General features: G+C 33.5%; 4 protein-coding genes and 1 long non-coding RNA gene across 6 annotated transcripts; 2 read left to right on the forward strand and 3 right to left on the reverse strand.

Annotated features, from left to right (window-relative positions):
• Window positions 1-3,767: 3,767 nt before the first annotated feature.
• LOC128040983 (RING-H2 finger protein ATL43-like) lies at window positions 3,768-4,121 on the reverse strand. The gene has a single exon (XM_052630193.1). The coding sequence runs from the start codon at window positions 4,119-4,121 to the stop codon at window positions 3,768-3,770; it is 354 nt and encodes a 117-aa protein (XP_052486153.1).
• A 1,101-nt stretch (window positions 4,122-5,222) lies between these two features.
• On the forward strand, window positions 5,223-9,326 carry LOC105768874 (uncharacterized). The gene is made up of 7 exons (XM_012589113.2): window positions 5,223-5,537; window positions 5,847-6,239; window positions 6,332-6,384; window positions 7,117-7,154; window positions 7,312-7,630; window positions 7,987-8,300; window positions 8,420-9,326. Exons 1-7 carry the CDS (start codon window positions 5,525-5,527, stop codon window positions 9,006-9,008), a joined length of 1,719 nt encoding a protein of 572 aa, XP_012444567.1. The 5' UTR covers window positions 5,223-5,524; the 3' UTR covers window positions 9,009-9,326.
• Window positions 9,327-10,725: 1,399 nt separating this feature from the next.
• On the reverse strand, window positions 10,726-14,485 carry LOC105768875 (26S proteasome regulatory subunit 7A). The gene is made up of 10 exons (XM_012589114.2): window positions 14,283-14,485; window positions 13,927-14,008; window positions 13,218-13,309; window positions 13,063-13,140; window positions 12,858-12,919; window positions 12,163-12,307; window positions 11,819-12,037; window positions 11,536-11,717; window positions 11,157-11,332; window positions 10,726-11,053 (listed from the first exon to the last, which is right to left on the reverse strand). The coding sequence occupies exons 1-10, from the start codon at window positions 14,367-14,369 to the stop codon at window positions 10,896-10,898; spliced, it is 1,281 nt and encodes a 426-aa protein (XP_012444568.1). The 5' UTR covers window positions 14,370-14,485; the 3' UTR covers window positions 10,726-10,895.
• A 1,137-nt stretch (window positions 14,486-15,622) lies between these two features.
• LOC105769708 (protein STRUBBELIG-RECEPTOR FAMILY 6) lies at window positions 15,623-21,096 on the reverse strand. Of its 2 annotated transcripts, XM_012590521.2 has the most exons (16): window positions 20,652-21,096; window positions 20,068-20,200; window positions 19,903-19,974; window positions 19,748-19,813; window positions 19,589-19,660; window positions 19,421-19,492; window positions 19,239-19,310; window positions 19,091-19,156; window positions 18,919-18,981; window positions 18,507-18,826; window positions 17,691-17,983; window positions 17,088-17,359; window positions 16,862-16,994; window positions 16,549-16,688; window positions 16,304-16,460; window positions 15,623-16,049 (listed from the first exon to the last, which is right to left on the reverse strand). In XM_012590521.2, the coding sequence occupies exons 1-16, from the start codon at window positions 20,749-20,751 to the stop codon at window positions 15,894-15,896; spliced, it is 2,187 nt and encodes a 728-aa protein (XP_012445975.1). In that variant the 5' UTR covers window positions 20,752-21,096; the 3' UTR covers window positions 15,623-15,893. The 2 variants fall into 2 exon arrangements, with proteins under 2 accessions (XP_012445975.1, XP_052487444.1); XM_052631484.1 differs by lacking the exon at window positions 18,919-18,981.
• A 3,972-nt stretch (window positions 21,097-25,068) lies between these two features.
• Window positions 25,069-26,789, forward strand: LOC128041310 (uncharacterized). The gene is made up of 2 exons (XR_008196099.1): window positions 25,069-25,510; window positions 25,658-26,789. It is a non-coding gene; the product is annotated as an uncharacterized LOC128041310 (long non-coding RNA).
• The last annotated feature ends 216 nt before the right edge of the window (window positions 26,790-27,005 follow it).

Genomic DNA, 27,005 nt, shown 5'->3' on the forward strand with positions numbered 1-27,005 from the left:
TTTAAAGAAATAAAAATATCAATTTATTTTTATATTCGATAAATATAATTATTTGTGTATACAAAATATAAACATAAAATAATATTATATCAATAATTGTGTTAATACTTTGTGAGAATTAGATGAAATTAAAATTTAACGTATAAACTCACACAAAATTAGAAATTCATTAAAAAATACATTAAACCAAAATTTATAAATAATTTTAAAATTTATTCTAAAATTTATAAATTAAATAAAAATCAAATTCAATATAATCCAAATAACGACAATTTTATAAATTAAAAAGAAACATTTTAATACAGCATTAATTCAAATCAAATTTCGTTTTCTCTTGTCTTTTCCTCATATGTATTTATAAGTGATCACTTTCACTTCGAAAGAAATAATTAAAATAAGAAATAAAATTTAGCAAAACGTGGATGGCGTGTTTCGGAGACGTCAATTCCGTTAGCTACTTGATTGAATTTGTGGGGCCCTACCTACAAAAATCTACTTAATTCTATCATTTTCTTTTTCCAAAATAGTTTGTCATGTGAGTTTGGATAAGGTTAGAGAACGATGTGGTGTGTTTAGTTTAATTTTATCTTATATTACAGTATTATTATAATATCTAATTTTATTATCATCATTATTTTTATTCTAATTGCAGTTTAATATACGGTCTATCCAAATTCACCATTAAATTATTAGAGTTTAAGTAAAATTTGATTTATTTTATTCAAGTCTAAATCAGTCACACTGTCAATCAAACAATTGAACTAAAGTTGAATGGACTTATATTGTGTTATAAGAAAACTCCATAAAGCTTTATCGCTGAAAGAAAAAGCAACTATAAACTCGAAATAGTAATAGTAGTTTAAACCCCAATCCTCTTAGTTGGCATTAATTTGCAATTATATATAACTACTTTTGTTTTAATTCAACCTCTTATTTTAATCGCTTAATTCACTTATTAATACTTAAATTATATATTTTTTCTATTTTAGGACGTAAATTGTTTTAGTAATAAGTGCCATTTAAGTTATTCTTCTTAATACTTTTGTTAGTTAAATTGTCTAACTCTGTTTAAAAAAGTTTAATTAATAAATTGGTACCTAAATTATGCATTTCTTTTATTTTGATTTTTTATTACAAGTGGTACTTAAGCTACTTTTTTTCCCTACATTTGTTAATTAAGTGTTAATTAAATTGTTAAGTCAATTTAAAAAATATTAAAATTGACATGTAAAAATAATAATATTATTTTATATATATATTGTTTTTATTTTTTTCTTTATTTAGAACTAGATTGGTGGTTGAATCGATTAGGGTTTGCTTAGTTATTCTAGTTTGATTAAATATTATTAAAAAATCATAAAAATTAAAAAAATTAAAAAAAGATAAAGTTGGTTCAATTTTTTTTTTTAGCTTGGTTCAAGCTGACATGTACTGGATTGCAAGTCAAATGGTTTAATCCCTATCCGAATTGGTTCTGATTGATGAAATTAATTGCTAGCATCTCGACCTTATGAAGGCAAATTTCGAGCATCGCTAGTATTGTCATACATTATAAAAGAAAACAAAAATAGGAAAAGAAAATAAAGAGAGAAATAACGTAAAAGAAAAAATAAAAGAATTTAAAAAATATTTCTTTAAAGTTTATATGATGTGGTAAATTATTATTGATCAATTTTTTAACAAATATAATATTTTTTGTGTAAAATTAACAATAGAAAAATAGTTTAGGTGCCACTTGTAACGGAAAATATGTTTAAATGCCAAAATAGAAAAAAATGCATAGCTTAGATACTAATTTATAGGTTAAGCCTATATAAGTCACAACTAAAGTTGTAAAGATAAAAGCTTGAATCCTACTCGTAAATAATCCAAGTAAACATGGCAAGTATAAGGGTGACTAAAGGTACTAAAAGAAACAAGAACAACAATTACTAATTTGTCAATTAAAATGTTGAAACATTTTCTATATATATATATATATATAATGTTCTAGTAGTTGCAAATAAAAAGTTATAAGTGGCTAAAAGTTATGTCACTTAGTTATTATATGTCCAAAATATATATCAAAAGTTTATTTACAAATAACTCTTTTGCATACCATAATATATGTGAGGTGAATAGAACCTTAAAAAGGTGGTATGTATATACGTCTTGAAGCTTTTGTTAAGTTTTTTATATTTTATCCTCACATATTAATATAATATATTCCTAAAAGGATTAACGATTTGAGTAACTTAACAAAAAAATTTAAATATCACTTATTATAAAAAAAGTAAATATCAAATTGAAAAAAAAAAAGAGTTAGTCGTTAGTCGAGCCTATTTTAAATTGGAGTTAAAGAGAATACGGAGTAATAAATAAACTACTAATTTTTGAATAATATGGTGGAATATTCAACTTTACTGTTGAATAAAATGCCTTAGGCTCTGAACAAAACCCTCCTTAAGCCCCTTCCCATTGCAAGCATCGAACATAACGGTTCTTTGAATGAAACAAAACAAAAGGAAAAAATATTTATAGTGAACTCTTATGATCCTAGTAAAAGAATACTTTTTTTTTGGGGGGTCTACAGTACTTCGAGACACCATTGCAGCTTTTCATCGTTATCAGTTATCAGGTCGAGATTTTTTTAATAACATTCAAAGTCCTTGACCTCCTCTTTCACCTTTTCTTTCTTGATAGTTTGTGCATTTATCTTTTCAAATACCGTTTTCTTTACCAATCTCATCGTTTTTTTTCTCCGATTTAATAAACTGGCTGTTGGATCGATGTCAAATTTTGTCCATAGCCCCCTTCTAACAATGATCTTCGTCCCACCGTTGGGATTTTGAAAACGTAATCGGCAACCACTCCGACTAGCCATAGCAGTTTTGTTGGGTTAAAAGGTCCTTCAGCTCTTTTAAAGCTTCCATGGCAATCGATTATTTGGCTGTCGGTTGCCACTCTTACTTTCGCTTTGTTCACCGGACCCTTTTTATTTTTATTTTCTGCAAGTAGAGACTTGATTAGAAATGATAAAGTCATGGGCCTTGGCTTATGCCTTCCTCTTCCCTGATCTCTATTAGAGGCTATTTCCAAGCGATGCTAACTTGCTTACTTGGGCGGTCTTTATGTTAGTTTGTTTTATTTGGGCCGTGGTCTTCGCTTGAGGGTGAAGACTAGGCATTTTTGCTGAGGCGGTGAAGACTCTTTCCATCAAGCTTATGATGGCCCCTTTTTTTAGTATATTATGAGCTTCCTCACAACTGTTGTTTCATATCAATAGAACGGTTCTATAGCCACAAGAAAAAAAGTGGCTTTGCTCATTTTGGTGGTTTGCCCACCTTGCTTTGATTGCCTACCGATCAAAGTTTCAGCTTGAGTCCTCTTTTGCTACTTTTTTGTCAACGATAAAAGCTTGATTGAAGTGAAGGTTGCCTCTATTCGGTTCAAATCGGGTTTTACGATTACTGGCCTCTAGGCCTTTATTTTACATATTATACGAAAGCTTTGGCGCTTGATTGCTGGTAATCCTCCTTCACTTGTCAAAGTTTTTTTTTTGAACAAAATACATATATCTCGAAAAAGGGGCGGAAAATTAGAAAAAGCAAATTCAATAAAGGATTGTACATCGGACAAAAGAATAGGATCATATTTCATCCGACCGTGTATGTAAACAAAAGGCAAACCATCTATGATAGAATATATACAGGGTATTTGCGGTCCCTCTCCTCTCTAAGAATGAATCAGGGTTAGCATGTTAGGCTAGGCCCTAATCCAAAAGTTGATCAAATATAGCCAAAACTCTCACAAACTGCCGTTCTAAGCTCCAAATAAAGTGGATTCTCGACCCATTTTCCGAGTCTTTTAGCCAAAGAAAGCAAGGAAGCAATGAGAAAATTCCTTTCAGGCGCTACGCTAATCCTGCAAAGAGGGCAAGTGGGACGAACTCTGAGCCATGAACCGATGCAGTCAAGATGAAAACTATGGTGGCATATTGGTAACGACCGGAGCTTTTCCCCTTTGCAGACCTTGCTGAGGCAAACCACGCATTCAACTTCATGGCCGCTTCCGCTACCTACAAACCACCGTTTCGACACTTTTTGGTAAACACAGAGGCTGCTGGCAACGAGGGAAGCCATGAAAATCAACAAGATTATCGGGAGCATCTTGGCTGATCACCAGGGTGATGGAGTTGGAAATTCAATTACCTCTACAAAAGCTTCAAATTCAAGCAAGTTTGCTTCGCTTGCAATAGGGGGAGGAGAATTTATTTGTTGTGGGTCGGAGTCAAATTTTGGCTCATCCGATCACTTGGAATGGTAACCAGGCTGACGGTTGACTGCCCCATATGGTCAATTCGTTAAGGAGACTGGCTGGAATATCGTAACCGTGTAAAATCTTGTCTGCTATTAACCGGCGGCTAAATGTTTAGAGATTTTTAATTATACTATAATTACTGCAGCAGCTTCCCATGTCTGTGTGAAGCAAGAAGAGGTCAAATAATTATAAAGAACCAATCTTTTCTTTTTTGTTGATTTTATTCCTTTAAAAATAATATCTAACAAGTTTTAAATTGCATGCATAAAAGGGAAATAGACCCTTCTAGAAGACTTACGTATGTCATTAATATATGACAAATTTAATTTTTATAATAACCTAGGTTTAAAATTATGAAATAAAACTAGATTATTCAAAAACTTTGAATGAAAAATCTAGAATATTCAAAATCATCTTATATTACTTATTTATTTGACCTTAATATTTTGGAGGGGTTGGAATGAAAGTTCGTATTGTTAATGGTTTATTTGCAAGGGAAGTTTCCTTATTAGAACAGGAAATCCATGCTAGACAAAAAATTTGAAGCAGCTGACATGATACTTCTCCCATTGAAATCTTTGGGGGAAATTAAATAATCTCAAAATTTGAAGATTATTTCACATATTGTGTGCTCAGATGGGTTGGATTAAATTGATTTCAGATCAAGTTTATACTGAAAATGTGAATTATTTTTACTATAAGGATTAGTCCTTTTTTTTATATACAGATATAACTAATAATAACAAACTAGCAGTAGCACCAGTTGCACTGACTTGTAATAAACTTATCTAAGGGCCTTACGACTGGTTTAGTATGAAATCGAACCAAAACTCTGGGCTCAAGAAATGGTTAACCCACCAAATCTCAAGGCCCTTTAATATCAATCCCGGCCTCCCATTTGAAAATAGAGGCTGAACCTGAAGACGTTATCCAAACCCAGTGCCTGCAAATATCAAACAATTTGTATGTAGTAGAGAATTCTACAACTATCTCTTCTTAATTCTCTTCTTTGTGGCTCTCTCTGCTTCTCGTTCTTTCGTTTTTCTCTTTTGTGTGTGCTCTTCCTCCGCATCCAAGTTTCTCTCTGAGCCAGGCTCTTTACACTTATGTTATTCTGATAGTACCACCACTTTTGGTTACTGAAATGCGGGCATCTCAAGTGTGTTATTATTATTTGTTAAGTTTATAAGTCCTGAGTTTGATTCTTTGGGCTGAATGAGCCTCCATGCCTTTACTAGGTACACTTTTTTTTTTTTCCCCATTGTTTTGCTTTGGTTTCCATAGATTTTATTGCTTCTGAAAGTTCATAAGAAGAAAAATTTCAGATTTTTGTTGTCGTGTTCAGCTTCAATTTGAATTTTTGGAATTTGTATGGATTTTGTGTGGTTAGGGTGTTAATGATTTTTCTTGTTATTATTTGCCCCTGTTCTGGTTCACTTCATCTGAATAAATATGGATTGTTTTTCTTGTGTTTATGATTTTTTTTCACCAGCTTTCTGCTGAGAATTAACTACGAGCATCTTTATTGTGCTTGACTGCGTGAATAGATATTGCCAGCGCTCAACCTTCCTTGCAAGGTCCTCTGGTTCCAGTGAGGGTTCAAACCCTTTTTCATGGCCAACTGTTATCAAATCCATGGAAATCCTCTAAATTGCCAAAAAGGGTCAATTTTAGTGTGGGACACCTGGAGAATCCAAGTGGAAGACTTCAGATTAGGGCTGTTGCCACCCTTGAACCCAAGTGCTCTGTTCCAAAAGAAGACGAACATAATAAATCACAGCTTGGTGGTGATTCAAGTCCTTCGTCAACTCGGCTTGAATCCTTGAAGTCCGGAGATTCAGATGAAGAACCGGACGAAAGAGAAAAGTTAAGACGGATGAGAATTTCTAAAGCAAATAAAGGAAACACACCATGGAATAAAGGCAGGAAGCACAGTGCCGGTAAATGACCTGGGTTCTTTGATCAGTCCCTTTCTATTTTAATTAGTGCATTCTTGACTTGTTACCATAAATGCATATATATTTCTCTGCAGAGACCCTTCAGCGGATAAGGGAGAGAACAAGGCTTGCAATGCAGAATCCTAAGGTGATGTCATGTAAGAATTTTTTATGTTATCACAGGGATTGAACTTTGTATGTTTTATTTGCGTAGCATGAAACCAAATATATCGGGAAACCCTTTTCCGGCAATTAGGTTATTATCTGGTACTTTTTAATTAACTGGTTCAAGCAATTCCTTTTACCATCATAATCCCATTATGGATGGATAATGGACTAATATCCATTTGGTTTGTGGACGCTAGTTAAGCATAGAAACCAAAAGTAAACAATTGAATTTGAATCTGAAGTTCATTTCAGTTAGACCTATACTCCTAGAAGGCCCCTTCCATGTTTTTATTTTGTATGTTCTATGACTGCAATATTTCATTATAGATTTAAGAAGTGACATGAAACCTCCATAGCATAAAAGGGCTAGTTGCTGTAATTTTTCATCTTCCTTTAGCAGCTAAGTTGTTTGAAAGTCGGTTGCTTGTTTACATTGTGGAATTGGGAATGTTTCTTTCTAATGACTTTATCATTTAGATCGTTTCTCGGGTAATATTTTCTGGTAAAACAAGGTAACCTTTGAGGAGAAAGCATTTCAAATAACTTTTCATTTTCTATAAAGAAAGGGAAACGAGCTACTTGAATGGGAGATTAATTGTGCTATCTTTTGTGTACTGAGATTACCTTACACAACTTGATATTTTCTTGATCGTATATCATCATATATAGTTGCTTCAGAGTTTCTTACACTAATGAAAATTTCACAATGCAGGTCAGAATGAAGTTGGTTAACCTTGGACATACTCAGAGGTGGGTACTTTGTTACTATGGTTTTGCTTTTTTTGATCTTCCTCTATTAGTTCTTGTCACTCCAGTCATTCAGAGTTCTGATACTATATATCAAACTTCTAAAAGTTCTTTATGCATTTTTCTACCTTGTTAATATTTCATCATGATGATCCTACAGCAAAGAGACGAGAGAAAAAATTGGAACTGGAGTACGAATGGGATGGGAAAAGCGGCGTGAGAAGTTGATGGTGCAGGAAACTTGCCATTTTGAGTGGATGAACTTGATTGCTGAAGCTTCCAGGAAAGGCTATCTTGGTGAGGAAGAGCTTCAGTGGGATTCATACAAGGTGCTAGATGAGCAATTGGTGAAGGAGTGGTTGGAAAGTGTTGAGCAAAGGAAAACGATGCCTAGACCAAAAGGTAGCAAGAGAGCACCAAAATCACTTGAACAAAGAAGGAAAATTGCAGCAGCCATTGCAGCCAAATGGGCTGATCCTGTAAGTGCCTTGCATGGCTTTTTTGCCTTCAGCAGTGAAATTATGGCATTGATAAAAATCAGAATTTTTTGGACTTGAGTGTAAAATTGATATAATTGACACCCAAGTCTCGACCCTCTCGACCTTATGAAATATTAGTTCGTTGGATTCAATATGAACTCCATTTTTTAGCTAACCTTGGTTCCCCTCACCACCATGTAGCCACCTTCAGTTAACTGAATTGTTATGGACTGTAAGAATACCTAAAATCGACTCAATACAGCTGATGCAGTTCATACTGATTTTAAAGCTGACAAGATATCCTTATAGCTTTGCATCTGAATTTTGGTTTTCATTTACTGCTATTTCCTGAATAGGATTACCGTGAGAGAGTTTGCTCTGGCTTGGCAAAATTTCATGGCGTTTCAGATGGAGCTGAAAGAAAACCGAAGAGGAAGCCAACAACTAGTTCCCAGTCTAGGCAGAGTCCTTCAAAGAAGAAAGCTAATGAAACTAACTATTCTACTACTAGTGAGACTATAAGCCCAATCGAGCGGTTAAGGATGCGTAGAAGAAATAAACCACTTTATATGGATCCTATGGCAAGTTCCAAGCTTGAGATGTTAAAGAACATCAGAGCACAAAGAGCTGCTGAAGAATTGAAGAAAACTGAAGCTGTTGAACAAGCAAGGTTAGTCTTTGCTTATATTCTTCAAGTATATAACATGAGGACTAGCTACGTTACCATGCATCATTCTATAGGTTGCTAAGTCACTGCATAACTTAATGATCACATGTGTGACACTGCAGACTTTTAATTGCTGAAGCTGAGAAGGCTGCAAAAGCCCTTGAGATTGCTGCAATGAAGAGCCCTGTTGCTCAAGCTTCACTCATTGAAACCAGAAAGCTTATAGCAGAAGCAATTCAATCAATCGAATCAATAGAGGGAGGATGTGTTACATCCAATGAGAATGGTGGATATATTTCTGTTGATTCAGCCGAACCAGTTGGTCAGGTTGAGAAGAAAATGCAGTCAGAAAAAAGTACTTTGAGTCAATCCGACCAGAAGGAAGTGAATGGGAACCAATTCCTTTCATTAAGTAAGAACGAGGATTTCAATTTCCATAACTTCATGTTCCCAAGGATAGTGAACGGTGACAGTGATGAGCAACTTACTTCTCCAGGCTTGAATAATTATAGCTTATCAACGCTTGACTTTCAAAGTTTGATTAAGGAGTCTGATTCACCAAAGCAATTCAACCAGTTGGAAACAAATAGGATTATCAATGGAACCAAAGTTGAGCTGAAGGACAATAACGTGGCTTCTAAAGCAGTTGCTGCTGTAACCAAGAAATGGGTCCATGGTAGGCTTGTTGAAGTGATTGAAGAAGCTTCATAAATATCATCAACTAAGACAGGGATCTTCATCTGAGCATCTTGAATATATTGAGCGATATACTGCAAATGTATTATTACGCGAGAGAGTCCAACAAGCTTTCAAGAATCGGCTCAGGTAATGCCACTGCCTTGGTGGAGTGGATACCCTATTATCAGCTATATATATATTTACTGTTTGAAATTTACTCTGTTGTCAGCCTATATTTGACATTTGCAGTAGGCTAAAAGCTTTTGTTTATTACTGCGGCACTTGAAGCACAGATGTATATTTCAGTACTTTATTCAAATTCTAATATTAAATTAGTCTTAGAAAAGGTAATACTGCCTAATCTGTTACAATTATGAGTGTTGTGAACTTGAATTTGTAGGTTTCGAGTTTCTATGGCAATCTGTACTGTTTATATGCACATTCTCAAAGGCTGCCTGTTATGCAGGATTTATTGCATGGGAACATGGACCAGGAAAATGAAATTACAACTTATAAAGGGGATGATAGAACCCTTTTTTTCCCCCCAAATATAAACCATGGTAGTGTTTGTTTTTTAATACAAGCGCAGCTTCACTTGTTACAGTCAAGGTGGGTCTTCACTTGGGAATCGATCTTTTTCTCCACCTCTTTCTTCCTGATCTTTTTTAACTTCTTTCCCTTTCTTGATATCTCGTTCCACTTCCTCCTCCTACCAAAATTTCGGCGCCTTGTCATAAATACGTCCCACAACTAACGACTGTTATTTAACAAGGTTTGGTAGATTAATAAAAGCATAAATAGAATAAAGGGACTTACCTGGATCTTTTCATTAATAGGCCGCCATGGACAGCAGCTCGGTCTGATCTTTTGAGGGTAAAGAATTGCAATCCACCTTGTTCCTGCTTCTGCTTCCGCACCTCTCTCCACCATCTACTATTAGCCCCAAGCCTCCCTTCATTTACTATAATTACAAATTTCCTCAACCTCAAAACTTGTTTCCTCCTACCCCTGCCATATTTGCATCTTTTTAACTCTCAATGTTCCAATAACTCATTGCCCCACGTGCAAAGTCAGACGTTATGTCACGTTTTATGCTTTGCTACGCGGCTCTCTCTCTCCCTCTTTCCGAGGTGGTGCGGGGCGGTAGAAAATATTTTGAAATGTCGTTGATAAAAACCATTAATATGGTTAATCAAGGATAAGGTAGCATTGCTGAAGCACTAACTGAATTAATGAAAAGAAAAGAGAAGAAAAAAAATCAATAATTAACATGCGTTGATCCAAAGACGTGGATGGAGTATTATAGAAGACTTGGGAGAAGGAAGTAGGGTCGACAGAGAATGTGTTAGACGATGTCCCGATGCATGTGTATGGGGTTTGGAGAGATATTCAAGGGGAATACTTGTAGTATCTTCATTTGATTGATAGGTTATCATTTGATGTAAATCTTTCTTTAGGCTTACTATGTGACTTAATGTGATAGAGTAATAGGGTATATTATTGACAGGAGCCACAACATTTCTAATGTTCGAATCCATCAGTTTAGCAAAAACCTTCGTAAAGATTGGTTCCTTACGGTATTTAGGAAATTTAAATTCAAGTTAGCTTTACTTCATTCAGCTACCTGCTGAGTACGTTCTTACCTGTGATCAGTTTTCCACTGGTAACAGTATTTATAATTTAATTAATTGATAAAAGTATTTTTAGTTAATTAGTTGATGTTTTAGTAAAGTAAAAATCAATGTCTATATATTGAACATTAGTATATATATATAGGGAGGTGTAAAATCCACATTAAAGCAGCTCAGATTCATAAAAAGAAACAGCACTGAATATCTATTCCAATACATTGAAAAAGGTATATATGTTTTGGTTTGAATGTAGAACATGTCTTTAGGAGTTGGTAGAGCTAAAACCTGGTTAATTGTAAACCATGTATTTGGGAGTTGCACTGAACTTTTGATAACCTTTGATCACTTTGTTCACAGCATCAAGGAAGTCTTTCTCTGTCACAGTTTTTCTCCGAGCCCGAATGGCATACATTCCAGCCTCTGTGCACACGCTTCTTATGTCAGCTCCTGCAGGAGGACAAAAACCATAAAATCTCAAGACCACTACGAGTTCAACAAAAGTTGATAAGTAAAATAAAATAAAACAAAGAACACCAAAAGATGACCCTACCAGTGGAATTAGGACAAAGCCTGGCTAAAAGCTCAAATCTAATGTCACGCTCACAATTCATTGTTCTTGTGTGAATTTTGAAAATTTGTGTCCGACTCTCCAAATCAGGAAGACCAAACTCGACCTTGCGATCCAGACGTCCAGGACGTAATAATGCAGGATCTAGTGTGTCTGGCCTGAAAAAAGAAGAAGACCAAAATGGCAAAAAAATCATATTCTCTATATATTCAAACACTTGTACAATTAATCAAATAAAACCTTCAGCGAAGATTATTAGCTTAAATCCTGGTTGGAATGGAGTAAAGATGCAAATATTTCTGAATGTTTCACAAAACAAAAAGATGCGAACAGAGGTGAAATTATAGGTTGCAACTTTAACCTGTTTGTTGCCATCAGGACTTTGATGTTTCCACGAGCATCAAAGCCATCAAGCTGGTTCACAATCTCAAGCATAGTACGCTGAACCTCATTGTCTCCCCCCACACCATCATCAAAGCGTGCACCCCCGATGGCATCAACTTCATCAAAGAACACAATGCACGCTTTCTTTGAACGTGCCATCTGCAGCAGATAACATCATTGTTTACTATTGGCAAAAGGGAAAGGTAATCTATAATAACTCCAACGGATAACTTAAACAATGAAACTTAGCAGGTTATAACCTGAAACAACTCTCGAACCATTCTAGCTCCTTCACCAACATACTTCTGAACCAGCTCACTTCCAATAACACGAATGAAGCAAGCATCAGTTCTGTTTGCAACAGCTCTAGCAAGAAGTGTCTTGCCAGTTCCAGGAGGACCATAGCAAAGAACACCCTTAGGAGGATCAATTCCAAGCTTCACAAATTTCTCTGGATGAAGCATGGGTAATTCAACAACCTAAAAGAACCAAGCTCATCAATCAATACATGTTGGACCTTAATTCTAAATTACAATAAAAGTACAAATAATAGTTTTCTATGTGTGCTTGTTGTATATATTAACATAAAGAAGACCATACATACCTCTCGCATCTTTTCAATCTGTTCCTTACATCCACCAACATCATTATATGTCACATCTGGTTTCTCTTCCACTGTCATCATGGTCACACTTGGGTCAATTTTAGGAGGCAAGGGAATCTGTATCTGATATTTATTGCGGTCAACCCTGCGAAGGCACAAGAACAGTCAACTAATCGGTAATGAGAACAAAGATAAACATATACATGTACGTAAAAAAAACAGAGTTCTCTTCCAGAAAGAAAATTGAAGGTAAAAGTGAAATATCATAAAAGCATGACAATTAAAATTTACGGCTATTTTTTTAGGAAAAAAAAACTTATTAGCACTACAAAATGAGATGAGGATATGTAAAATAAACTAGGTGGCAATGACTGTATGATTATCACTCCTGGTTACAGCACTTGGCACCATGAAATCTAGAAAAAGGTTACAATCAGGGAAAACTAATAATGGTTCAAAATAAATCAAATCCGGGGTTGGAGTTGTCTTGGGGTTTTCTATGTGCACCCTATTAGTGGAAACAAACAAGTAACCCAGAAAGCTAAAAAGGTTACAAAAAGAGGCAACAAAAAAAGGCAGAGGTGAAATAAATTTATAGGATGCAAAACCTTAGGTAACATGTAAACTGTGAAATACACATGCACAGTAACAAGAATTCATGCCTGAAATCTTTTAGTACCAAATAGAAAACTTACCCAACACGCATGCCTTCTTCTATATCAGTGGGGGAAACTTTGTCGCCCAGCCCAACAACAAACTGCATTAGACACCATATGAATATCGGACAAAGAAAAATCAAGTCAATGTCCATTTTCTGACAATGAAGCAATTTAACTTAGAATATACAAGTTCAATCACCCAAATTGGTAAACATGAAACTTGGAGTCTTAAATTACATACCTTAGCAATTTGCTTAACATTGATAACATACTTAGCATCTTCTGTGTTTGGATTAATTATCTTTGTGCATCTTGCCACCTAGATGAAAAATGCGAAATGACTCAAAACAAGTAACATGAATACACATTTTTTTCCCTTTTAGTAAAAATAAAAACCTGAAGTGGTTGCTCCTCCTGCATCATTTGCTTGTCAGAGACAAGGTCCCACTGGCTGGGTGCAGCTAACCCAGTGTCTGACTCCTTGATGCCTATTTTACAATGTATACCAGCATATTAAACAGGAATACATTAAGAACAGACCTAACTTATAACAAATTAGTTAATAGTGGCAAATAAATAATACTTTGAAATTTGACATTTGGGTGACTGACTAAATAATTTAAGTTTAGGATAACTCAATAGCTTAGTGTGACAATAACAGCTAATGCTATAGAGAGAAAGCAAAACGAAAGGTTGAGAGATTGTACAAATGTGCCAATGGCATTAGGGAAGCTTTTCCAATTCAAAACTGGTTAGATACTGCAAATTATGGAATTTAGAGACAAGAAGGTTGTATATTTCCCAGGCAGCTAGCTTACAATTGATCTACATTAACCGTTTGCGCAGATTATTACATGGAAATATAAACTACTATAACATTTATAGACCCCCCCTTTTTTTTTTCTTTTCGGGCAAAGATGCATATAGTACACAGAAATGTATCTTATTGCATTCAAGATGCTGTAAAGAAAAACATAAAAAACAAGCCAAAATATATGCCTAAACATAATCCTATGTCTAACTCCAAATAATAAGTGAAAAAAGAAAAATAAAGCCAGCAAATGGATTCGTAAACATAAGCACTAGAAAAAGTAGAAACACATACCACATAAATCGTTTACTTTCTTTGCCATCTCCTTGATCTCCTTTTCAACTTTCTTTATGCTGGTTGAATAAGGTCCTAATCCCTGCCAGGAAAAAAAAAGGAGTTTCTATTATAGCTGCCCAAAAATCAATACAGATAAAAACTAAAAAAAAAAAAAAAAAGGAAAGATCAAAGATGTCTTATTTATAAACCCTAGAAATTGAGGTTAATGTTGGGAGAATATCTCAAAACAACAGGTAAAAAACTAAATTAAATGATCAAACGCCACTAAGCAAAGTTCAACAACTGAAATAGATCTAACAGGTGAATTAAAGAAGAAAAATGATAGAAGGGGGGGGGGGAATAGAGGTAATCACATAGGTTTTGAGAAGGGCGATATCATCTTCGTCGAGAGGTCGTGGGTTTTTCTCGTCCTTGATCTCGTCTTCTGGTTCTGGTGCCATCTTTGGATCTCTCTTTTTCTTCTACCTCTTTGCTTCACCAGAGAAATCAGAAACTGAGAAAAAAGAAAGTAGACTAAAAATACCACTAAAATACTTGCGGTTCTATTTCTGAATTTAAGTTGTATGTAAAATAAAATATATAATATATTTATATATGAGAAATTATTTTATCTACCTATTCAGGATATCATGCTCTTTTCCCAATTATTTAATAATATTTTAATAATTTTTACATGTTATCAACATATAATTTTAGTAAATTTTTTATCAAGCTTAAACTCCGAATTTCAAATCCGAAGCTTAAACTCTAAATCTTAAATCTCGAACCTTAAATCTTAAATCCTGAACGGATTCAGAGTTTAATGTTTAGAGTTTAGATTCAAGTTTGAATTCAAGATAAAAAATTATCAATATTATGTGACAATAACATAAAAATTATTGAAATATTATTAAATAATTAGGAATGGGCCATGAATAATATGATAGGAGGGTCCATAAAATATATTTTATTTATATATAATTCACTTTATACATATATATATAAATTTACTTTTAAAATTCTTTAAAAAATTCACTTTTAAAATTACGATAGTGATAATGATATATAAAATGGACTGTGTATTTTAGTTAAAAATGCTATATCATTCAGTTAAAACATGGTTAAAATCTTTTATTTAAAGATTAATAAATTTTGTTTTAATATATTTGTCTTTTCACATTTTTTATAAAATTTATAAAAATAATATAAAACTAGAAATAAATTCATAAATAGTGAGACTCAATTTTATCATTTAACACACATAATTTTTATAAATATATGTGGTGTGGGCGAAAAAATTAGTTTAAGATTTAAAGTGTTAGTAAAAAGAATTTAAATTGTTTAGTAATACTTGTAAAAATTAAAAACAATAATGGGCTCACTGTATCGTAAAGTTGAACATGAATAAAAGGTTTATTCCAGATCGATTTTTTTATAATTATTTTGATATATTTCAAGTATTAATGTGATTCTACTTAGTAATATTTAAATTCTTTGGAGAAACTTAGTAATATTTTATCCTACTTATAGTGTATTTGAGTGCAAATCATTTATGATTGTAAGGATTTCGATTCATGGGTGCCACTTGAACTGTCCATGAGCCGACAACTTATAAAAGGAGTTTGCTCCATGGGGCGACCTGGCCCGATGAATAAAATGATTCAAAAATATTTTTATTTATATTTGATTATAAAAATATATAAATGCATATAAATTATATAATGTGTTATTTTATTATTTTCAAACAATAATATGTGCTTTTTGAGCAGACCTGGCCGGGCTTAGTCTCAGGCCTGGAATTTTTTAAAATCGGACCGGGCACTTAACTGCCCCTGGTAGTACTGTATTGCAACATAATACAAAATGCAGGGCTAGCTTGAAACTGGAGCTAAAGCTAGGGTGGAATTTATATAGTAATCTTGCAATCAAATAAAAACACTCAACATGATTACATTCAAAATGCGAGGCTACTACAGTACAGCAATTTAAGACATGTAGTCATGTTGTTCATCAGTGTTGTTGGTTCGTGGAGATGCGCCTTGGTCCGTCCCTATTGTTCTCTTACTCATGTTAGCTCGCTGCACTAGTCGAACCAATGCTTGAACCACTTCCGACATAGGTGGCCGAAACTCAGGCTCCGACTGCCCCAAAGAAGATCATTAAAAGGATCAGTTCAGTACTACAGCAGTGCATTTGTTTTACAAGTTGTTTTCAGTTTCCATACAGTTTAGAATCTGGACATTTATGTTCGAGTTCGTGTTTTGGCAGCATATCTCTTTCTATATGTTATAAAATTTTGACTGCTTCATGAACACCAAGCCGATGCACACACTTCATCGAATATTCAACATGGTGAAACATGAAAAAGGAGACAAGTCTTGAACCGAGATATTACCTGGACACAAAGAGCAATCACATCGGCAAAACGAGACAGAGATTTAATCGGGTAAAGCCCTTTAAGTGCCGGGTCAACCATCTTAGACAGAGCATCGATATCATGGAGCTGAGGTGTTGCCCATCGAACCAAAGATTGCTCTAGTCTTGGCCTTGTGCTGTTAAGAACACCCGCATGTTGGTAAGAATCATGGTGGATTAACAGGATGTTAATACGTTAAATGACAAAATACCCGGTTCCCTCACCTATCAAACGGCTTACGTCCGGTGAGAAGTTCTAACATAACCACTCCAAAACTGTAAACATCGCTCTTGAGAGAGTACTGACTAGACATAGTAACCTCTGGTGCACAGTATCCGGATCCCATGTCATCACGATTCAGTAACTGCATATCAAAAGCAGAGAGTCCCATTATTCCATTAAGTGTGCCAGTGAAGACTTATGCACTTGAGCATACATTGTTTGTCTCGTATCCAGAGACATAAATGATAATGTTCAATGAAAATGAAACTATCAGTTCATACAACAACAGTAAATCCTACAATACACAAAAATCACCTGATCTGCATTGGGAATAAAGGTTGCCAAGCCCGAGTCTGAAAGGTGAGGATTGAGCTCAGCATCAAGTAAGATGTTGGCCGACTTGATATTTTTATGAATGACAGACGGTGAGCAAACTTCATGAAGGTACCTGGAAAAGAAAATATCCTCTTATGAATTCGAAGTGATAGACGGCAACTCCTTCCATTTGCAGTTATGATCCCCATTCTTGATAATAACTTACTCTAGTGCACGTGCAGTCCCCAGTGCAATTTTGACACGGGAGTTCCAAATCAATGGCTTACTGAACTCATCTGATATATGCAGGAAGTCATGAAGAGAGCCATTTTTGTGGAACTCGTAGACAAGCAGGTGCTGTCCATGCACGGAACAATAGCCAACCAGCTCTGTTACATTTGTGTGATGCAGCTGGGAGATATTTGAAACCATCTCTATAAATTCATCAGACATTTCACTGGAAAGCACCGTAGAATCTATTTTCTTCACGGCAAGAACCTATGGCAGTATATAAACACAAGTTGGCATATAGGTGAGTACAGCATTTTTAAAGTGATTAAGTAAAATGTTGCAGTATGGAGATCAGCAACAATGGCATCTGTAGCATTAACGGCGGTAAGGAGATGTCTTACTGAAGACAATCATATACAACACTCAAAGGACACAGCTAGAAAAAAGAAGTGAGACAGACAAGATTAATGTGTGCTGATGGAAAGAGAATTTCTCAGGTCGGAGAATGAAGTGAAACAGAAGCCACCATAAAAAAATTTAAGCACGGATTATGCCCATTTATGTTGACATAAATATAGATTTTCTAGTAAGATTCTACCTCGCCATCATCAAATTGAGCTCGATAAACGCGTCCAAAAGTCCCTTCACCAAGAAGATTTTCAAAACTGAAACTGCCCGTAGCCATCTGGAGGTCTGCTATTGAATATGTCGTAACATTTGTGGGAGCTGTGACAGCTTTCTTAACCTCAACGGGCTTTACAGAAAAGTCTTCTTCATCAAAAGATTTGTGACGGTCAACCGGTGGGGGTCGAAGGTTTATTGAAGCAGGTATTTCAAACGACTTGGTGTCAAGTGAAGCAGAAGAGTGAGAAGACTGAATGGATTTAATTTCTGCAATTCAACTTTAAGCATAAGAAACAGATCAAAAGAACTAAACAAGTGTTTGGTTTTTTTTTTTTTTTAAATCACAAAGTTCGCAATATATTTCTTGCTGTCTGAAGTAGCATTTCAATGTGACAAAATAAAAAACATTTTGCCAACATCGAGTACCATCAAATCATGGAGTCAAGAAGGGAATTTTCATTGATGCATATGTTCTTATAAAATAGCATTGTTTTATGTTATAGGCTCCCCATTTTTCTATTATCTTGTTTCATGCTTCATATGGAGTCTAAAGTTACAACACCAAGGTCATAAGTTCTGAAATGAAATCCTTATATGTTCTTAAGAGATTAATAACTACAAAAACAAAGGTTATATATGTCTCAGCCAAAATGAAACACTCACAAAACCTATTCCTTAAGAAATCCAAAGCAGTAGCATTATTTCCAACACGGACAAAACAGTAAAAACAGGTATATGGTGACACTCAACTGGCCACCATGTGGAATTGCAGATGAATTATGAATGTTACCTTGCACTTCCTTAGAAGCTAGAGGAGCAAAAGATTGATTATCGGGCTTTTCAACATCTGAGGATGACCTCCTGGATCTTCTCTTCACCAGAAAGAATGCTAGTATAGCACCAACAATGAGGATAGATATAACTATTCCTGCTATGCCTCCACCTCCAATCCCTGATTTGCTGCTACTCCTGCTAGGGCTGCTACTGGAACCACCATCTGGTGGTGAATTATTGCTGTTAGATTCGTGCTTTCTGTTGTTTCTAGTGGCTGGAGGGGTACCAGGTGGAGGTGGGGGTGCAGGCCCCGAGCTCCATGAATTACCGTCCGATCTGTCATGGGGATTATTCAGATTGAAACTGCAAAGAACTTTCTTTGACACAAAAATAGAAATACAGCACTTGATAATGAAACCAATGCTTACTGCAAATCGATACTTTTCAATTGATCAGGTATCCAGCCAGTAAAATGGTTATTGGATACATACCTGACAGACATAAAAACGACCATCACCGACAGCAGCATTACAAGGTCAATAACATTATAAAGAAAAGAATACAATGTGCTAGCACATCTAAACCAATGTGATTACTCACAGATTATCAAGGGGAAGATTGGCAAGGACATCAATAGTGCCAGTAAACTGGTTATTTTGCAAGTACCTACAAAAGGGTAGATAATACATATTCAAGAAAATCCACCAGATATACTTGTTCCATAAAAGATGATTCCTCTAATACTTACATAGACTTCAAACTAGTAAGATTCTTAAAACTCTGAGGGAGAGCATCAGTTAGAGAATTGAAAGAGAGATCCCTGAAGCAAATAATAACGATAACAGTTAACTTGGTCCTTCAGTTAAATTAGCTTAAAGACAGGCATCTATTAAAAACTATATAATCAGACCGGTGGTAGGAACATCTTACAGTGTGGAGAGAGAAGAGAGTGGTCCAAACATGTCATTTAATTGGTACTGTAACTGGTTATGGCTAAGATTTCTGCATTTCCAGAAATAGAGAAGAAAAAAGACAGTGTAAGAGTTTAAATATATAGGGACCTTGTGTGAAGAAATGAACAATTGGAACATTACTTACAAATATTGAAGAGAATGCATCTGATTGATGGAATAAGGGACGCTTCCAGTAAATTGATTATATGCAAGATTGCTGCAGAAATATATAAGATAAAAACTAATATATCAGAAATGAAACATCAATAAGGGTAAAGGAACTAAATGCACATATGAAACATACAATCGCGTCAAGTTCAAAGGAATATTATATGGTATATCGCCTGCAAGATTGTTATGGCTCAAGTCCCTGCAGATTTTGTCAAATATCAGTTTGAAGACAATATGCATATTTTGTCATATATATATATATGAACAACCCACTATTGATGATCTTACAGTTCCTTCAGTGACGTTAAACTTTGAAGGCTGTAACCCATTGACCCAGAAAGTCCAAGATTTGACAGTTTACTGATAAACAGGACAGTAGAAGAACATACTATAGTTAGCACCAGCATGAAGGGCAAAATATCTTAAAGGAAAACAGAGAATACAGAAGATCACATTTCAGTGACACGCTGGCCTGAGCAAGTAACACCTTTCCACGGCTGCCCGCATGGATCACCATTGTTAGCGGTCCACCCTGTTAGCTGCTGTGGTGAATTTAAACTGCTGAACATAACCCCCAGCGCAGAAGCTGCAAATCAAACATCGGACTAACAGGATGAGTAACCCATGGAGAGAATTTCTAATTACAAATCTTAAATATTCTTCCACACTCTACTGTAAAAGCTCAATGAAAACAACACATACACCGTAATCACTCGTAAGTTTGTTTTAACATTGTTACTAATCCACCAAGTGAGTAGTACATAGCAGTTCCACAAAGAATAACCAAAAAGAAAAACCAAACTTTCCTCATCTCCTAACTTATCTCCATATTCTACAAGAACCCACCTTTGAAAAGCAATATCAAAATTTTATAAACAGCACAGCACCAACAAAGTTAAAAAGGAAATGCAATCAAGGAAGTCTATTTGAAGCTACAAGCAGCTCAAATCAGAAATTTACCAGGAAACTGTAAGCATATGCAGAATCTATAAATATAAGCAGAATAAGGCAAAAAAGCAAAGCAAAGCAACACTAACCATCTCCTTGATCTGTTGCACCATCGGAACATCTGGGCTTAAACCCCAAAATGCAGACTGTAAACAGCGCCAAAACCAAACCTTTTCTCCACTTCATCATCTCTCCCTAAACTGGCTACTTCCCAGAAACCAGAAATGGTTTTGGTCTAAGACCCTTTTTCCTTATCCTTCCTATTTTATTAAAAAATTTATCACTTTTTTATGCTACAGATTTTATACTCATTTAGCCATACCTATAAGAACAAGTTGCAGGCACGATTTGCCAGAAGAATCCCAAGCCACAGCGACGGTTATGCGTTTACATTGCCTAAACCAATACCATTAATAATAAATTAAACATGCACAACACAGATTCCCATTTTTTGTAAGTTGGGTTTTTTTTTTTGTTCTTTCTTACGTGACTGACACTGTTGAGAAAACGAAAAAGTAAAGAGATGATCACGCTTTGGTAGGTGTAAACGGCTTAGCTAAATACTCTGTTCTTTCATCACCTAATAATAAAATAACAGCCGTAGCTTTCACAAGGCATACACGTGTTTGGCTTTAGGATTTATTTTATTTGTGTTATCATACTTATACAGTAGTTGGGATCAAGGAGATGACCCCACCACACACTCTATTTCGTAAGAACCAGGAAAAAAAACCATAATAATAAATTGCTGTATTGATTGAATGTGTGATAAAATAATTAAATAAACACGTTTGGTTTTAATACTAGTTGAAAGTGGAAAGTATAGTGCATGATTTGTCTATGCCATTACCATCCCATTTTGACAAAACAATATATCATGGGTTCACAAATTTATCAGTTTTGGGTTTGGTTTTAATAGATTTCTGAGGGTGTTTTCAAGTTTAGGCAGAGATTCTTAAATGATTAAGATTTGGTTTGAAGATGAGCGAATGATGCCAAAACTGTTTGACATTATTGGATTGTGTTTGTGTGACAGTCACTGTCAGATGAGGTAATAAGGTAGCAGATTCTAATCTACACTGTAAGCATTTGCAAATTCCTTCTCTTTTTTTTTTTCCTAAATAAAAGACAACGTATTGGTGTTTATTAGGACTGAACTGTGAATCTAAAAGAAAAAAAAAAACAAGTTGGAGTTAGTTTCTATCTATATATCAGGGTAGTTAAACTAAATATGGTTGAAAGAACAATATTGAAGAATTATTAATATTATTTTTTAAAGAGGTCCATGGATAGTTGAATATTTTATATTTTAGATATTGTTTTATTAATTTGATTATTATATTTATTATATTCAAAATATTTTAAAGCGAATTCAAATAGAAATTTTAGATATCTCATATTTTGATTGCAAAATTTTAAATAATAAGTAGATAATAAATGAAGTTTAATATTTTAGGATAATTGATTAAATAAGTGAAGGGTTTTTAAATAAAAAATATGTGTTTGATGTAATTGGATTGAATTTAAGTAGATAATCAAAATTAAAAAAAAAAAAAAAACCTGGACTCCCCACGTAAGACAACAAATTCCCTAAACTGCCGACACATGAGGGAAATATGCAAAAGAAAAAACAAAACGGTGCTATTACACATGACCCAACCCAATAAAATAAAAAATAAAAGATAACGGTATGTCACCTTTTATTTTATTTTTCTACAAAAGTTTGACACTTTTTTAAATTTATTTTTCAACTTAAAAAAATTCATAATTTGTTATCTGATTTGATGGGATAGATTTAAAAAAATACTTTTTATATTTAAAAAGAAACATATGTTGAAAAATAACCCTGAAAGATTTATAAGGAAAATGAAACCCTTTGTTGTATTTGAAAGGCAATAAAAAAAGTAAGAACATTTCCTCTTCTCATTTTAGCTTTGTTTTTTATCTAAAATTAAACATGAATTTAAAGGTTGATATGGAATTAACAATTTTTATGGAAAAATAAAAAGAAAGGGTTTTGAGGTTGCTACTCTATCATTAATCTCAACCATTTCTATGGTTGCATTTTAACTTGCCTAATTTACATAAATGCTTTAATGAAAACATTATTTCATCAACCTTCTAATTTGGTGACACATTGAAAATGTTTGCACTAACATCCCAATATCCTAATATTGTCATACCACCTTTAAACAGGTAATTATTGGTGGGGACTGAGGGTTTTATAGATTTCTTTTAAAAAAGAATTATAGATCATTAAAAGTAAAAGATAGTCCCTTTTTCTGCTTTATACACCCCAAGTTGAAATTGTTTACGGTATAATTTAAGTAATTCTAGGTTTTATTAGTGATAATTAAGGGAAAGCACAAACGTATATTTATAAAAAAATAATAATTGACTAATTTGAAAATATGAATTAAAATACTAGTTACTGATTAAAGTATACTTTATAATATTTTTGGATTTCGTAATATCATTGCATTCAATATGTATGGAAAGGAATAAACGATTCAAGAGGTCAGTCTGAAGCCACCCATAAATAAACAAACAAAGGGAGATCTCCATTTACATCATTAATTATTTTCCACCCTTTTATATAAATTTTTATTAACTTTTTTCTTTTGAATTAAATAAAAACAATACATCCTAGAAAATTTAAAAAAGTTTTAATTTAACATTAGCCAAGCTCACAAGCACAGTTTAGCAATATTAAAGAAAACGTATTAATTAATTGAGCAGAAATGCGGGATATAATACGATAATAAAAAAGAAATGCAGACAAAAATGGTAGGAGATATGGAGTTATCAGAAAAAAGAGCCAACCCGCAAAGATGTTGCGGTCCACGCCATGTGGCGTTGTTGATAGCAACCTTGTCTTTCAGATACTGAGTTTCTAAATCCTCCGCTGACTCTACTCTCAACTTCTGTCGGTGACTCTTGCCATTTCCTTTATTATTATTATTTTGTTAAAATAAAATTTAATTTTGTATAACCATTTACTAGTATTAAAAAAAGTTTTTTTTTAAATAAAAAATTTAGGCTTGTTAAGGGTTGTCTTTATAGGATTAGAGGTGTTCATGGGTTGGGCCGGGTTTGAGCCCAATAAAAATTTTAGACCCATTTGTTAGGTTTAGGTCTGGCCCAACTCAAAAAATAGGCATAAAATTTTACCTAAGCCTAGCCCGAATAAAAGTACAAAAACTCGAGCCGTCCATATTAAATTTTTTGTATAATTTAAAAAAAATTATAATATAGAAAAAATACTAAAAATATTTAAATAAATACTTCCCAATAAATTGAAAATAAATTAAAAAATATATATGTATACTTAAATAACATTAAGATAAATGTAACTTAACAAATAAATGTGAAAAATAGTAACAAAATTAACAATTAAATAATATTATACAATATCTAAAGAATAATAATAAAATAATAATATAACTGTGAAATTGGAGCAAAATAGTGAAAAAACAAGAAAATAAAAAAAAGTAAAAAAAACAGCAGTTTTTTTTTATTTTCATATTCGGGCCAGCCGGGCCGGGCCAAGAAAGCCTTACTTGAGGCCCAACCCATTTTCTAAGCAAGCCTTATTTTTTTACCCAAGTTCACTTTTCGGCCCTATATTTTTACCCAAACCCTCCCACTTTTTGGGTGGGCCTTTGAGCCGAGCCGGGTAACCCGACCCATGGACAGGTCTGTATAAGACTATGAAGTGAATTTATTTTTATATCACATCACTGAATTTAATAAAAAATTAATTATTTTAATAATTTAATTTAAAATTTAAAACTTAAAAAGCAAATAATATAAGTTCCTAAAAATAAAATTAAACAAATTAAATTTCAAATGTACCTTGGAGTATATTTTAACCTAGAAAAATATTACACACAAGAAGTAAATAATATATTAAAATCTATATCAAATTTTATATAAAAATATAAAAATATTTTAAGTAAGGTTTAATTGTGAGTTTAACCCTTTACTTTATGAAACTTGATAAATTAGTTAACACATGAATTTGAACTATTGATTTTGTTTTGCTGCATATAAGTTGTTGAATTGTTGATTTTGGTATGCAATGTATATAAGTTGTTAAACTAGTGATTTAGTAAGTTCTAATAGTGTTATCCCGAACTTAAAGGGACAAAGTTTTCAATTTTCATAATGTATGAGGACCAAATTTTAATAACTAGAATAAAAAAAAGAGATAAAATCTTCAATTTTGTAAAATAAAAGATAAAAGAAACGGAATTCCTTTCGGGATTTGACTAAATGTTACAAGAAAACTTTACAAGTGACAAAAAGAATGTTGAAATTCAAGAAAACTCTGCAAGTACTCTCTAATGTTTTGATGAAGTAACAGTACACAATTTTATTGAATTAAACGACAACGTTATCAAAAGTTTTTACAAATAAATGCAAGTGACTTCATTCTTTTTTATGGTTATATATATATATATTGCTTTTGTGCATTTTTCATAAACATATGTGGAAAGAAATCTATGTCATTCAATCCTTATCTTTGTACTCGGTTTTAGAAGATTGAGAAATCATTGCCTTTAATTTCACTCAAGGTACAACACCACCACATGCATTGCACATAGATGATGAAAAGGAAATCAAACTTGTAAACAAAGGCATTTGAGATAATAAAGGACATTAATTTTCCTCCAACAAAGGGTCAACGCTCATCTGTTATTGCTTTTTTTATTTTCCTTTTTTTGGTGGTTGATATCCTTTGTTTCTCAATCTCTGCTGAAGCACTTTTTTTTTGGTTAACTTTGTATCCTATTCTTAACAAGCAAAAGCGTCGATTTGATACATTGCATGTAGAGCTTCGATTACCCTGTTGAGGTCTCAAATCTCTCGTGATTGAAGGCCTACCAAGACACAGGATGTTGGTATCCCTGGACTTGCTCGCCAAGTTAGCATTTTCCATCACTAGGTAAGCATATAATGCAAGTAGCATAACTTGTTCTGTGCTATTATAGTTGTTAAAAGATACAGATTATGTTATATTACCATAAGAAATGAGACTCGAGTTCAGGTCTCTTTCTAATGGAGTTTTTCTATGATTTTCTCATGGTGGTAGAGTGACAACTCATGCCATATCTGCATCAAGGATTTGAGGGGGAAACACAAAATAATCTTTGAAGATAAAAATGTCTGCATATTGTGATACACGGAAAAGATAAAAGATTTCCATATCCAAATTGCCAAAAATGAATGTATAATAATATATACTTTAGAAAATGTTAGTGCAATATTCTTTAAGAGTTTAATTAAGGACTGACTTATATTGAGGGATAAAAAAAAACCCAAGTGTTTTATTTTAGAGTTTATTATATTTTAGGATATCATATATTCATATGTATTATTATAATTATGTTATATATATATATATATATATTATATACATATTGATTAAACACAATTTTAGTATCAAAATTGAGAAGGCCTTTGGATTTGGTGTTCGGCGCATACAATTGGTACGATTCGTAATTGTCGTGTTTGGTCCACTGAAGAATAAATTAATGCGACCAATTGAGTAAGTGGTTGGATCTGTCAAGTGAATTAACGATCAAGTTTGAATGACCCGCGCAATTGAGGTTGTTGATTTGAGTCGGGTTCCTCTAGTTTGCAAAGTTGTAGAGGAATTAAATTGTAGAAGCTAATTTCAAGGTTATTCGCTTGGTAAGAGTTAGTTGCCGTGTTATTCTTGCAATTAATTTAAATACAAAGGGGCTAGCGATTTGAGAATCGGATTAACCAACCAAAGTTAGCTTTAGTCATTATGTATTGAACAGAAGCAAAAAGCTTTAATAACGGTTGGACGATAGTAAAAAGTCATAGCAAATCCTATAGCTACTTATACCAAAAAACAAGTAAGCGTAATTACTCCTAGACAATAAAATATGTTAACATGAGGAGGAACATATTTACTAGTTATGTCATCTACAATCGCCTAAATTTCGAGGCGTTCCTCATAAAAAGTTTGAAATTTCTTAATCTTTTCATTCAATTTTATCTGAAGACACAAAAGACTGAAAATCCAAAAGCTCTTTTTTGCAGTTGTAATTATAAAGCCAAAAAATTAAGTTAGCGCAATCATCTTTATGTTGATCGTTACAAACCTCTTGAATCTTCTATTTACCTACTTATTTGTATCTCAAGCCTTGAGCTTTCATTATATCAGTTTACTCAATTTTAATTTTGTCTGTTTATTTATATTGCATTCAATTTATTTCTAGTATCTTTTATTTAATTTCTAATTATTTATTTTATATTTAATCTCCTTTATTTTTGTAATTTCATATAAATTTTTAGTCATAAAAATAAATAAAATTAATCAGTCTAGTCTATGTGAGATTTATCCTACTCACCAATCATTATGCTGCAAATTTAATTTAATTTCAGTTTAGGTGTAAGGAATTTATTTT

The sequence above is a fragment of the Gossypium raimondii genome, chromosome 5 (assembly GCF_025698545.1).
Source record: "Gossypium raimondii isolate GPD5lz chromosome 5, ASM2569854v1, whole genome shotgun sequence".
Taxonomy (NCBI): Eukaryota; Viridiplantae; Streptophyta; class Magnoliopsida; order Malvales; family Malvaceae; genus Gossypium; species Gossypium raimondii.

Coding starts and splice junctions, on each gene's coding strand:
- LOC105768874 (XM_012589113.2), top strand. Junction 6,240..6,331: donor AGGCAGGAAGCACAGTGCCG/GTAAATGACCTG, acceptor ATTTCTCTGCAG/AGACCCTTCAGCGGATAAGG. Junction 7,155..7,311: donor AACCTTGGACATACTCAGAG/GTGGGTACTTTG, acceptor ATGATCCTACAG/CAAAGAGACGAGAGAAAAAA.
- LOC128040983 (XM_052630193.1), bottom strand. CDS start 4,121: ATGGCTTCCCTCGTTGCCAGCAGCCTCTGTGTTTACCAAAAAGTGTCG.
- LOC105769708 (XM_012590521.2), bottom strand. CDS start 20,751: ATGATGAAGTGGAGAAAAGGTTTGGTTTTGGCGCTGTTTACAGTCTGC. Junction 20,201..20,651: donor TGCAACAGATCAAGGAGATG/GTTAGTGTTGCT, acceptor TTTGATTTGCAG/CTTCTGCGCTGGGGGTTATG. Junction 19,311..19,420: donor CTCTCTTCTCTCTCCACACT/GTAAGATGTTCC, acceptor TATTTGCTTCAG/GGATCTCTCTTTCAATTCTC.
- LOC105768875 (XM_012589114.2), bottom strand. CDS start 14,369: ATGGCACCAGAACCAGAAGACGAGATCAAGGACGAGAAAAACCCACGA. Junction 13,141..13,217: donor AGGAGGAGCAACCACTTCAG/GTTTTTATTTTT, acceptor TTTTTCATCTAG/GTGGCAAGATGCACAAAGAT. Junction 12,308..12,857: donor GAAGAAGGCATGCGTGTTGG/GTAAGTTTTCTA, acceptor GTGCCTTCGCAG/GGTTGACCGCAATAAATATC.